The 12,786-nt window shown below is 39.6% G+C and overlaps 1 protein-coding gene across 2 annotated transcripts; it reads left to right on the forward strand.

The window, feature by feature from the left end:
* The first annotated feature begins 308 nt into the window (after positions 1–308).
* Positions 309–12,312, forward strand: LOC135547168 (uncharacterized protein C7orf57-like). 2 transcript variants are annotated; one of them, XM_064975896.1, is made up of 9 exons: positions 310–449; positions 672–724; positions 949–1,119; positions 1,353–1,461; positions 2,008–2,104; positions 2,669–2,748; positions 9,806–9,844; positions 11,328–11,419; positions 11,818–12,312. In XM_064975896.1, the coding sequence occupies exons 2-9, from the start codon at positions 688–690 to the stop codon at positions 11,829–11,831; spliced, it is 639 nt and encodes a 212-aa protein (XP_064831968.1). In that variant the 5' UTR covers positions 310–449; positions 672–687; the 3' UTR covers positions 11,832–12,312. The 2 variants fall into 2 exon arrangements, with proteins under 2 accessions (XP_064831969.1, XP_064831968.1); XM_064975897.1 differs by lacking the exon at positions 9,806–9,844 and having other exon boundaries at positions 309–449.
* Positions 12,313–12,786: the final 474 nt, after the last annotated feature.

The following is a 12,786-nucleotide window of genomic DNA, read 5'->3' on the forward strand; positions in this document are numbered from 1 at the left end:
GCTACTTTGAAGATTCTAAAAACTAAAATGTATTTAGACTTTTTTTGGTTACTACATGATTCCATAGGTGTTATTTCATAGTTTTGATGTCTTCACTATTATTTTACAATGTAACTTGCAAATAAAGTGTTGGGTGGATTATTCATAATTTCAATATATTTATTTTCATTTAATAAACAATAAAACTTTTTTTTTTTAAATCTCAGCTATGATTGAAAGGAAGCGTTTCTGTTTTCAAAACCCATTCACGACAAGCGGTTCTTGAACACGTCCCTAAAATGTCAACGTCCCAGCCCTGTTTCCATGGTAACAAAACTTTGGGCACAGTCTGTTGGGCACAGTCGGACGTTTGTCTTGTCACTCGTTGCAAGCTAGCTCTAAACCTATAGTCGGTTTTCTCCGCGCTCTTTGCCAGTGTCCAGATTTGCAACCGCTGTATAGCTGAAAATGTAAGTAATGTTTTGCAATGATTCCTGAACATCACATCGCCTTGCTAGTTACCCACACTTACATCCATGTGCTTTAACGAATACCTATACTGTTCGCTTGCTTTGAACTAGCTAATGCTAGCTGGCAACGCCTTATTGCTAAGCTAACGGTAGCTAACTGACAAGCCATTTGGCCAGCAGTGTTGGCAAGGATGACAATGTGCTGCGTTCTTTTTCCATCAGAAAGACAACATTAGACATGGACACTGACACAGATCACCAACAAAACAACGATGGCAAGTAACTTAGAGGGTCTTCAAATGTGCAAAGTTGACCAGCATTTATTTTGACTAATTAACTGTTACCGTTATACTAACGTTAGCTGTGAAGGCCCAGTACTATTTGGCTAGCTACATCTCAAATGCTAAACGAGCATCTCTAAAAATGTACCAGGTGAATGTGTTAGTTGAAGTGCCTAGCGAGCTTGAAGCGAGGCATATTATTGTGTTTGTGTTTTTAGACGTCAACAATGGTGATGATTGTTCAACAAAAGCTGCCCCGACCTCCCAGATTCCTGGGCTGTCTGAAGATGCTAACAATGGTCCTGAGGAGAGGAGTAAAGGGCGCCGTACGGGAGTTAATGAGTCCGATTCTGCTTATACTAAACTGGCTAAACAAGGAGGACAGAGGGGTAAAAATGATATTCTGTTTCAAAAGAGACTCATTAACGATGATCTATCCTTTCATCTGTTGAAATAAAGTCAGATAACGTTATATCTAGCTATCTGTGTAAATAGGAAAATGACACACCCATCCAGATGATTGGAAGGATTGCCACGCGAGACTACTAACGTTCGCTAGCGAGCTAACTAGCAAATAGCTAGTATACAAAATGGATTGCCAAGTTCTTCTCATCATTTACAGGTTTATTGTGGCATGAGGAGACCAACTTGGACACCAAACCTAACTCTGCATCATCTTACAAGGCTCCTAACTGGTTCTCTGGTTCTCCAAAAGCTAAAGAGCAAGCAAGGTAAAGGCAAATTAAAATGAGAGTAATGACAGTGTGGAATAAAAAAAAAATGTATTTTGTGTTAGCCTGTAATTTTATGGCTACTTGGCTAGGCCAAGTTGGATTGTTTGCATTAAACATGCAAATTACATATTTGTTTGTGGATGTATGGCATGTACCCTATTGTAAAACAGGGGTGTGTTCAGTTTATTAAACGTTTTGCTATGTTGCGTGATGGTTTGTACCGAATAACACGTTTCCCTCACAAGTCACTTTCCTTCAACAGCCTTTGTATGTTTGCTCCCTTTTGGTGGTTGTGGCGAAGTGTGGTCGGATCAATATGGGTGTGGTCACCATTTGAAAACTCATGCAGCACACTGTAGTGTATACACGATCACCCTCTGGGCCACCATTATCATCACAACATTCTTCAACTGGTCATTCAGAACAGCACCGTCCCCGTTGTATCAAACATTGCACACCGTTGAGTCCTGCTGAACGCAGCCCTGTTATACCAGATAAGTCTACTAGTAAAATGGGTTATTTGTCCATTTTTCTTTCTTCCAGCCCAACTGAGAGTTTCCAAAACTACATGTCAACTAATGCTCCTTTTGGGAGTGATAATAAGTCAACTTGGGAAAGGGACTTTGATGACAAAGAGAAGGTGAAGGGAGAAATCCTTGCAATTTCCTAAAACCACTGTAACAATATTACATCCTCTCTATTGTGCCACTAAATTGAGTTTATAGTGATGTGTTTCAAGTACATTATGCAGACAGACCTGTTTAGATCTAGATTTACTGATCTATATCAGACATTGACTTTTTTTGTCAGCATTATATCACCTGCCAAGTATCATGAAAAGCCTAATGTTTTTGGTGCAGTAAAATAGTATTAGCTAACAAGGAATAGAGTTCTCAGACTTAACACCTACCGTATCCTGAGAACCTATAACCAACCACTTAACCACCATCTTTGGCTATGTCCACCATTGTTGGTGAAATGTATTTGGTTAGCATCAAATTGTCACTGACGTTTATCATATTTAAATGATTATACATTTATAAGATTCCTCTCTTGCAGTTGCATGGATAGAGTAGAAAGTGACCTAGTATGTCCAATAGAGGCCGACGTTGCCAACTGAAATAGGGGGTTTAATCTCTTGTTCAATCCTGACGTGATTCCAGATGATAAATGACTATTCAAGACACCTTGTTTTTATTGTCAGATATCTCCCAACAGCCAAATGGAGAACTTGTCCTTAGCATCAGGAAAGAACGAAGAGGCAGCAGGCAATTTCAAGAAAACGTGAGTACGCCCTTTGAAATATTTGCACCAGATATCCACAAGATGGCAATGTTCTATTTTTCATGCACAGCAGAGTTGTGCCTCCAGACAGCTTGTGCAACTTGACAATATGTAACTTTATTATAGGCTCAGTCATATACATTCAAATAATCAATGTCAAATAGAAAGAGATTTCAAACACATTACTGCCGTATGTAATTCCTATTGATTGTTAATGATAGGGGATTATTTATACTGTGAGAATACAGTGAATGATATACAGTGCCTTCGGAAAGTATTCAGACCCCTTGACTTTTTCCACATTTTGTTACGTTACAGCCTTATTCTAACATTTTATTAAATAGTTATTTTCCTCAATCTACACACAATACCCCATAATGACAAAGAAAAAACAGGTTTTTAGACATTTTTGCAAATGTGTTAAAAATGCTAAACTGAAAAATCACATTTACATAAGTATTCAGACCCTTTACTCAAAATTTTGTTGAAGCAGATTTGGCAGTGATAACAGCCTTGGGTCTTCTACAAGCCTGGCACACCTGTATTTGGGGAGTTTCTTCTTTGCAGATCCTCTCAAGCTCTGTCCGGTTGGATGGGGAGTGTTGCTGCACAGCTATTTTCAGGTCTCTCCAGAGATGTTCGATCGGGTTCAGGTCCGGGCTCTGACTGGGCCACTCAAGGGCATTGAGACTTGTCCCGAAGCCACTCCTATGTTGTCTTGTCTGTGTGCTTAGGGTCGAGGTCCTGTTGGAATGTGAATCTTCGCCCCCAGTTGGTGGTCCTGAGCGCTCTGGAGCAGGTTTTCATCAAGGATCTCTGTACTTTCCTCTGTTCATCTTTGCCCAGATCCTGACTAGTCTCCCAGTCATCTTATGGATGGTGCCAGGTTTCCTCCAAACGTGAGGCTTTCAGGCCAAAGAGTTCAATCTTGGTTTTGTCAATCCAGATAATCTTGTTTCTCATGGTCTGAGTGTCTGTAGGTGCCTTTTGGCAAACTCCAAGCGCGCTGTCATGTGCCTTTTTACTGAGGAGTGGCTTCTGCCTGCTCACTCTACCATAAAGGCCTGATTGGTAGAGTGCTGCAGAGATTGTCCATCTGGATGGTTCTCCCATCTCCACAGAGGAATTCTGGAGCTCTGTCAGAGTGACCATTGGGTTCTTGGTCACCTCCCTGACCCAATAACTTTCTCCCCCGATTGCTCAGTTTGGCCAGGCGGTCCGCTCTAGGAAGAATTTTGTTGGTTCCAAACTTCTTCCATTTAAGAATGATGGAGGCCACTGTGTTCTTGGGGACCTTCAATGCTGCAGAAATTATTTGGTACCCTTCCCCAGATCTGTGCCTCGACACAATCCTGTCTTGGAGGTCTGTGGACAATTCCTTTGCCCTCATGGCTTGGTTTTTGCTCTGACGTGCTCTGTCAACTGTGGAACCTTATATAGACAGGTGTGTGCCTTTCCAAATCATGGCCAAGCAATTGAATTTACCACAGGTGGACTCCAGGTTGTAGAAACATCTCAAGGATGATCAATAGAAACCGGATGCACCTGAGCTCAATTTCGAGTCTCATAGCAAAGGGTCTGAATGCTTATGTAAATAAGGTATTTATGTTTTTTATTTGTAGTAAATGTGCAAAAATGTTAATCTGTTCTCACTTTGTCAATATGTTATTTTGTGTAGATTGAGGATTTTTGTATTTATTTAATCCATTTTAAAATAAGGCTGTAAAGTAACAAAATGTTAGTCAAGGGGTCTGAATATTTTCTGAATCCACTGTATAATATTCTAAATATTAAACAGAATTGTATTAAAAATTACAGAATTACTATTACAGACATTTTGCCAAAATGACAGAACTTTTTTTTACTGTCTTTTGGATATGACTTCAGGACCCCGCCCACTTGAATTGCAGTGCCACTATTGCACAGTGTTTCTGTTTGGCAACAAAAGCATTTGATCAGTTTCCTAAGAACAAATTCTTGGAAAATGTGATATTTAAAAATAAATGTAAAAAAAAAAAAAAAAAGTTGAATATCATGTGTGTTTGGGGTTATTGTCTTGCTGGAATATCCACCTGCGGCCAAGTTTGTCTCCTGGCAGAGGCAACCAGATTTTTGGGCAAAATGTCCTGGTACTGATTAAAGTTCATAATGACGTTGACCTTTCACAAGGGCCACAGGACTAGTGGAAGCAAAAATGCCCCATTACAAGATCCCCCACCATATTTTACAGTAGGTAAGGGAGTCTTTTCTGCTTATGCGTTCTCACACAGGGGCTCGGATAACTCTCTGAACGCGGAACGAGGGAGAGCTCGGTTTTATTGTTTTGAAAGTGTATTGAAAGTCTTAGTTATTGGATCCTGCGACGCAGTTGGCATCAGTTTCTGGGACTGCTAGTCTCTGTCCAGTGATCCTGCCAACCAAGGACTGGTCTAACGAGCCATTTGGCTTAGCAGTGAGCCTAGCTGCTAGCTGGATTTTCTTGAGGGCTTGAATGCAGCTCGCAATGCGTTTAGCCATTGTGGCTGGGGCCATGGATTGTCCTGGGTTTGTGGCTGTCTAGATCTCCGCTGTTTTGTTTTCAATCTTCCCTGTGACCTGCCCTGTCTGGAACTGTGAGGAGTAACAGCGTATCCTACATTTCTAGTTGCCATGACAAAGATCAAAGCCAGTGGGAGTACCGTTAAGGACAGTGGTATCTCTCTATCACATGTGAATGAAAGCGTTCTACAAGCAGTTGTTACAACAGTTTGCAGTTCTCCCAGGGTCAGCTCGATGAGTTGAAACAAGAAAACGGCAAGATGACAGCAATCAGTAAGTCATTGAGAGAGGACATCAGTTCTGTGTGTGAATCCATGATAACAATGACAGATACATTTTGAGGGACAATCAAGGCGGAACAACATGGCTGTGGATGGAATTGCAGAATGTCCACATGAGACCTGGACAGAGTCTGAGGACCAAGTGAGGGAAATGATCTCTGAGAAATTCAAGATGGATCCCAGAAAGATTGAGGTGGAGCGCGCCCACATGACTGGAAAACCCACCACCGGCCCAGGCTTATAGTGGTCAAGTTCCTGAGGTTCTGTTCTGGAAAGAGCCAATAACTTGGGAGGACCAAATATCTTCCTCAACGAGGACTATCCTGAATCTGTATGCCAGAAGAGGAAATAACTTATTCCCAGCCATGAAAGCTGCCAGAGCGTGTGGGGACATTGCTTACATCCGCTATGACAGGCTCATTGTCCACCCTCCCTCCCTCCCAGAAGCCTGGAAGGGATGCTTGAGCCAAGCCTATGGGTTCGTAACTTCAACCCCGCAACACACACATTGATTAATTGACTGCTTAATGTATATATTTTTTTTATCTAGCTTTGTTTGCTCTTTCCAGTATTATGTATATCTCTGATAAGCTACCCAGGAGCTGAAAATAGCCCATATTTATAGATGTAGCCTTAGAAATAAGGTTCATGAAATCAAATTGCTAACATCAGATAACATTCATATATTAGCCATTTCTGAGACCCACTTAGGTAAGTAATTTGATGATACAGCAGTAGCAATACAAGGATATATAGAAGAGACAGAAATGCTTATGGGAGAGGTGTCGCTGTATATATTCAGAGCCATATCCCTGTAATGCTTAGGGAAGATCTTATGTCAAGTGTTATTGAAGTGTTGTGGTTGCAGGTGCACATCTAAAGCCTTTTCGTTTGGGGTGTTGCTATAGGCCACCAAGTGCTAACAGTCAGTATCTAAATAATATGTGTGAAATGCATGATAGTATATGTGATTTTATACAGAGGTCTACTTTCTTGGGGACTTGAATATTGACTGTTGACTATCAATCTGCCCGCTCAAGAGGAAGCTTCTCGCTGTAACCAGTGCCTGTAATCTGGTTCAGGTTATTAATCAACCTACCAGGGTGTTTACAAACACAACAGGAACAAGATCATCCACATTTTGACTAATATTGTAGAACTTTGGATGCAGTGATCGCAATATAGTGGCTACATCCAGGAAAGCCAAAGTTCCAAAAGCTGGGTCTATAAGTGTATAAGAGATCATACAATTTTGCTGTGACTCTTATGTAGATGTTAAAAATATGTGTTGGTCTGATGTGAACAAGGCAGTTAACCCACTGTTCCTAGGCCGTCATTGTAAATAAGAATTTGTTCTGAACTCACTTTCCTAGTTAAATAAATAGAATGTGATTAATAAGGAGCATCCAGACGCTGCACTTGATGAATTTATGAAATTGTTTCTTCCAATTATTGATAAACATGCACCTGTTAAGAAACTGACTGTTAGAACTGTTACGGCTCCATGGATTGATGAGGAATTGAAAAACTATATTGTTGAGAGATGATTGGGGTGGGGGGCTAATAAGTCTGGCTGCACATCTGACTTACTGCAAATTGAGAAATTATGTAACTAAACTCAACATAAAGTAGAAACTGTTATAAAGCCTAGATTAATGATGTAAAAAAATTAAATTAAATAAAAAAAACTTTGGGGTACTTTAAATTAAATTATGGCCAGAAATACATTCACCTCCATCTTTCATCAAATCAGATGGCTTATTCATCACCACCATTTGATGTTGCAAATTATTTTAATGATTACTTCATTGGCAAAGTGGGCACATTTAGGCAGGAAATGCAAACAATGACAATGAGCCATCGTATTCATGCATAAAAAAAACAAATAATGAAAGAAAAGCATTGCAAGTTTTAGTTTTGCAAAGTTGGTGTGGGAGAGGTGGAAAAATTGTTATCGCTCAATAATGACACCTCTTGGCATTCACAACTTAGGAGTGGCTATAGAGTCAGCTACCATCCCCATTAGCTTTCCATCTATCTGTCATATCTTTAATCTGAGTCAAGAGGAAAGTCTTCAGGCCTGGAGGGAAGCCAAAGTAATTCCGCTACCCAAGAGTGGTAAAGCGGCCTTTACTGGTTCTAACATCAGACCTATAAGCTTGCTGCCAGCTCTTAGCAAACTATTGGATTTTTTTGTTGACCAAATACAATGATATTTCTCTGTAAACAAATTCAGACCAACAGACCTTCAACATGCCTATAAAGAAGGGCATCAACATGTACTACACTGACACAAATGACTGATGATTGGTTGAAATAAATTGATAATAAGAAAATTGTGGGATCTGTACTGTTAGATTTCAGTACAGCCTTTGATATTATTGACAATAACCTGTTGTTCTGGTTTTTCAACCTCTGCCATATTGTCGATTCAGAGTTATCCATCTAATAGAACTCAAGAGTTTTCTTTAATGGAAGGTTCTCTAATGTAAAACATGGGAAATGTGGTGTACCGCAGGGCAGCTTTCTAGGCCCTCTACTCTTTTCTATTTTTACCAATGACCTGGCATTAAACAAAGCATTTGTGTCCATGTATGCTGATGATTCAACCATATGCATCAGCAACCATAGCTTATGAAGTCACTGAAACCCTTAACAAAGAGTTGCAGTCTGTTTTGGAATGGGTGGCCAGTAATAAACTGGTCCTGAACATCTCTAAAACTAAGAGCATTGTATTTGGTACATATCATTCACTAAGTTCTAGACCTCAGCTGGATCTGGTAATGAATGGTGTGGCTGTTGAACAAGTTGAGGAGACTAAATTATTGTGGCATTACCTTAGATTGTAAACTGTCATGGTCAAAACATATATAGATTCAATGTGTGTAAATATTGGGAGAGGTCTGTCGGTAGTAGATGCTCTGTTTTTTGACACCACACTCCAAAAAGCAAGTTCTACAGGCTCTAGTTGTGTCTTATCTTGATTACTGTCCAGTCATGTGGTTGAGTGCAGCAAGGAAAGACATAGTTAAGCTGCCGCTGGCCCAGAACAGAGCGGCAAGTCTTTCTCCTCATTGTAATCAGAGAGCTGATATAAATACTATGTATTCCAGTCTCTCTTGACTAGGAGATGAGGAGAGACTGACTGCATCACTTTTTATAAGAAACAATTGTGTTGAAAATCCCATTGTTTTCATAGTCAACTTACACACAGCTCTGACACACACACTTACCCCACCAGACAGTCCTCAAATCCAGAACTTATTGCATGAAACTCCGTTCTATCTCAAATTGCTCAAATAAACAGCAAACCTGTTGTTGTTTTTTTAAACAACAGATAAAGCAACACCCTTATGCCACAACGCCTCTCTCCTATTTGACCTGGATAGTTTGTGTGTAGATATTGATACGCCTCTCCTTTAAACAAATGTTTTATGTAGTTCTGTTCTTGTCTATTAATGTTCTGTATTATGTCATGTTTTGTGTGGCTTTTTCAACAGCTAATTGGTATACTAATACAATAACAATTTTGACGCCAAACCCACTACTGGTGTGCATGGCCAGAACTCTATTTTCATGCAGTTTGACCATAGCATCAATTCCAATCCAAGTGCCAATGCCGTTTAACAAACTCCAGGCGTTTACATTTGCTGGATGACATGAAAATAGAGCTCTTTAGCCACGCACACCAGTGGAGGGTTTGGCATCGAAATGAGAATGAATGAGCAGAAAATAACCCCATTCCTACTCTAAATTATGGTGGTGGACCTTTGGCCTTATGTGGCTATTTATATTACTTGTTAAACCAAATCTGTTTCGCTGAATTATTGGGCCTTTATTAGTATCAAATAATGTATTTTTTTTAATTTACGTGAATTATTTTATACAGTCATCTTTGCTGATCTTTTTCAAGGGTGTCAATACTTTAGGATCCCGCTGTACAGTGTGCGTACAGATGATTGTTTTATGAGAACAATTTGTGGAGAATTTCAGTAACAGCTATGGGGGGAGGCACACAGAAGAGATGCATGTCTCGTCATTGGCTAGTCTAAGACCTCCCCTGTAAAATTAGACGTATTGTATTCCTTCATGGAAGCAAATGGGTGAAGAGAGATGTGCATGTTATGTGGTAAATGTGAAAGTAGACTGCAATGTGAAAAGTTGGTTCATTTTTACCAAGCACAACTGTTTTTATGAGTGTTAATTAAAGCTAGACTCCTGGTGTATTTGTGTTTCAGCCCAGCAGCCCCGCTACCAATTGATGGGGCTGAAGAAAAGTAACTATTTTAACATTTACAGACCACTTTTGGATGCAATTCAATGATATCATCAATATAGTTTTTACCATTTCTGAAGCTATACATTGTTAACGAAGTCACTTGTTTAAAAACATTGGAGCAAACATTAGATGTTGAGTTATGAATGGTTAAGACTGTTTTTCTCACAAGCTCATGAGGCAAGTTATGTTATTACATTATTCATATCATTCATTTTGGTGACTTAAATTGGCTACAAATATCCCAGATTGCACCATTTTAAATCTGTAAGCTTCTGGAGTGACAATGTGCTGACAATATTCACTGTGGTAGTCTTGGACCTGGCTTCCGTAGTTCTCATACAATATTGCACTACCCAAAACTTCTCCCCCAGACTTTTTAAAGAATGAATAAGGCCTATGTGATGTTCGCTAATGCATAGAGTTAAAAGACGGATCTTTGTATCTGCCCCATTATGGCATCTGTGACGGCACGGGTAGCGCCATTAAGGCTATTTTGAAGTAGTCAATTTTCTTCTTCTTTTGTGTTTTGAAAAAAATAGAACGCTAATATAGGTGCTTTTACCGCCAAGATTGCTGGCGTCCTGACCCAAGTCTTGTGTCATTGATTTATTGTGGCCACTAAGATGGTGTTGATATAGATTAAAGAAATTTACAAACCATAGTTAACCCATTTTGAAGAAGTAGATGATTATTGGTTGATCGCACCCACCCATGCGAATCCCCACCCAGTTGACTGCTTAAAAATGGTGGAAGGCCTCAATGGCAATGTCCATGCAAAAAAAAGTTTATATCCATGATGAGTCCTCTAACTCTATGGGCCAATGCCCACGTGCCTGGCTGCAATGCTGCTCAAAGAGTACAGATGTCCTCACTAGTCGTTCCGCTCAGTTAGCTTTATGAACCAATACATCAACAAACAGATCGCTAGCTTCAAATAGTATTACTCCAGAATGCAAGTCATTGTGCAAATGTTTCTTTTTACATTTGGCACCTGTCAGTGACCTGTGGTGACCTGTCACACATTGCATTTTTTATTTAACTTGGCAAGTCCGTTAAGAACATTCTTATTTACAATGACGGCCTACATGAACCAGAGATGTCATGCTTTATGCTTAGAAGAGACATCAGAGATAGCAAATAGCCACGGCTACACAGTCTGTCCATTCTTAGAACCATAATGAATAACAGAACATGTTAAAATTGGAAGATATAGTTGACCAATTGCCAGGGTATAAAAACATTTATTTAATTATTAGCTCGACTGTGTCTCAGTTAGAGGTAAGTGTTTTCAGTCCAAATTCAATGTTTGCTGTTGATTTACTCCCCTTCACCGTATCAATATTGCCATCAGCTGACCGATTCTCCCACTGTTTTATGATTGTTGTGAGCCCTCGTCTAAATCTAAATGCTCAATTATTTTAATGTTTTGTTTCCGCATTTTGTTTAGACCACATTAAAATGCTTGCCTTTTGGTCTTGCAGATCTCAGAATTCGAACCCTGTCAACATGGGTACGCTCTTGAGCTTCGGCTATTTAGAGGACAAGAAAGGGGCACCCAATATGCATTCATCAAGTAAGTAGCTGTTAGTGACTGGTTTGATGTTCCAACTTCAAGATCATTTGAATTCAATTGGCAATTGGCACATTGACTAACTAATGAAATATTGAATGAATATGAAGTCAAGTCATGAAGTCGTGTATAGATTTTTATGAGACAATAAATAATGTACAGATCTACAGAATTGATACATGGGGCACCAAAGTAGAGTTGCGAAATTACAATGCAGGAACCATTCAGACATGATGATATGCCTGTCGACATCAGTCGGGAACATTTTAATCCTGACTTGCATTATTAATGCATTGTTGTCAGTGATCATGTGATGGGACGGCAAATCTAAATGTGTGGGGAAACACACACACACACACACACACACACACACACAAATTAACCTGTGTGTATCCCTGCAGATTCCAAGGAGTAGAAAGGAGCAAAGGCAGTTGAGGACGACTGACTCCTCAATGTTCACCTCCACAACGTTCCTTCACCAGGGTTTGCCTGTTCAAAACCGCATATACTATAGGTCAATTAAAGCAGTTAATTTTGGTTAGAGTTTTGGCACTCTTGTTATTCCACCTCTGTGTGTGCTTGTTCCAAGAAGTATACACAATTGCAAAACTAGATTCTACATTAGTTTGCGCTCACAGACCCGTTCTGTGCCTGAAGTTGTTGCAAATGAACTGCATTTGCACTGTAACACTAACTTAATGTACTAGCCCGAGCTATGCTCTTGTTTGTCTGTTGTAGTAGTTTTTTTTTGAATGAAGGTTTGCTTTTTAAAAGGTGTCTGTGGCTTAGAGGGGCTCCTCTAAAAATGCCTGCTGTTTTGAAGTGTCTTTTTTTTTTGTGCCTCTGTGGTTGCTATAAAGATTTCTGTTTAAAAATAAATGTGTTGTGCATAGGAACTCTGGACGTGTCGTCATTCTCTTTCTGTGCTCAATGAAGCACTCGTCGCCATTTTGAAATGGCATCTAGACATGTATTTGTTGACACCTGTGGTCTCCAAGAATTGATCCTCTTTACCACCATCATCATAGTAGAAGTTCTATGGATGTAATTGACGCAGGATACAAAGTGAATATGAAATATAATCCTCCCCGTAAATGCTGAAATGAATGACTAGGATATGAGGCATATCAGAAAAAAGTGGTTAACATAATGTCAATGTATTTTATTGATATACACACGTAGTCAAATATTTGTACACACTCTATTGCTTTCGAACCTGAATGTATCATGAGATCCAGTATTCTGAAAATTACATAATCGTCTTAGCTCATGTTTGAAAACTTGTCAGGACATAGAGATGTGTGTTTATGTAACTTGAGTCCACCTGGTAATTTATTTGCATGGCCATTTGTATTTTACACAACGGAAGT

This window comes from Oncorhynchus masou, chromosome 10 (assembly GCF_036934945.1).
Source record: "Oncorhynchus masou masou isolate Uvic2021 chromosome 10, UVic_Omas_1.1, whole genome shotgun sequence".
Classification (NCBI taxonomy): domain Eukaryota; kingdom Metazoa; phylum Chordata; class Actinopteri; order Salmoniformes; family Salmonidae; genus Oncorhynchus; species Oncorhynchus masou.

What these genes read in the sequence shown, in the direction of transcription:
- LOC135547168 (XM_064975896.1), top strand. Translation starts at nt 688, where the DNA reads ATGGACACTGACACAGATCACCAACAAAACAACGATG. An exon ending in TAAACAAGGAGGACAGAGGG is followed by an intron (nt 1,120 to 1,352) that starts GTAAAAATGATA and finishes CATCATTTACAG; the next exon opens with GTTTATTGTGGCATGAGGAG. An exon ending in ACTTTGATGACAAAGAGAAG is followed by an intron (nt 2,105 to 2,668) that starts GTGAAGGGAGAA and finishes TTTTATTGTCAG; the next exon opens with ATATCTCCCAACAGCCAAAT.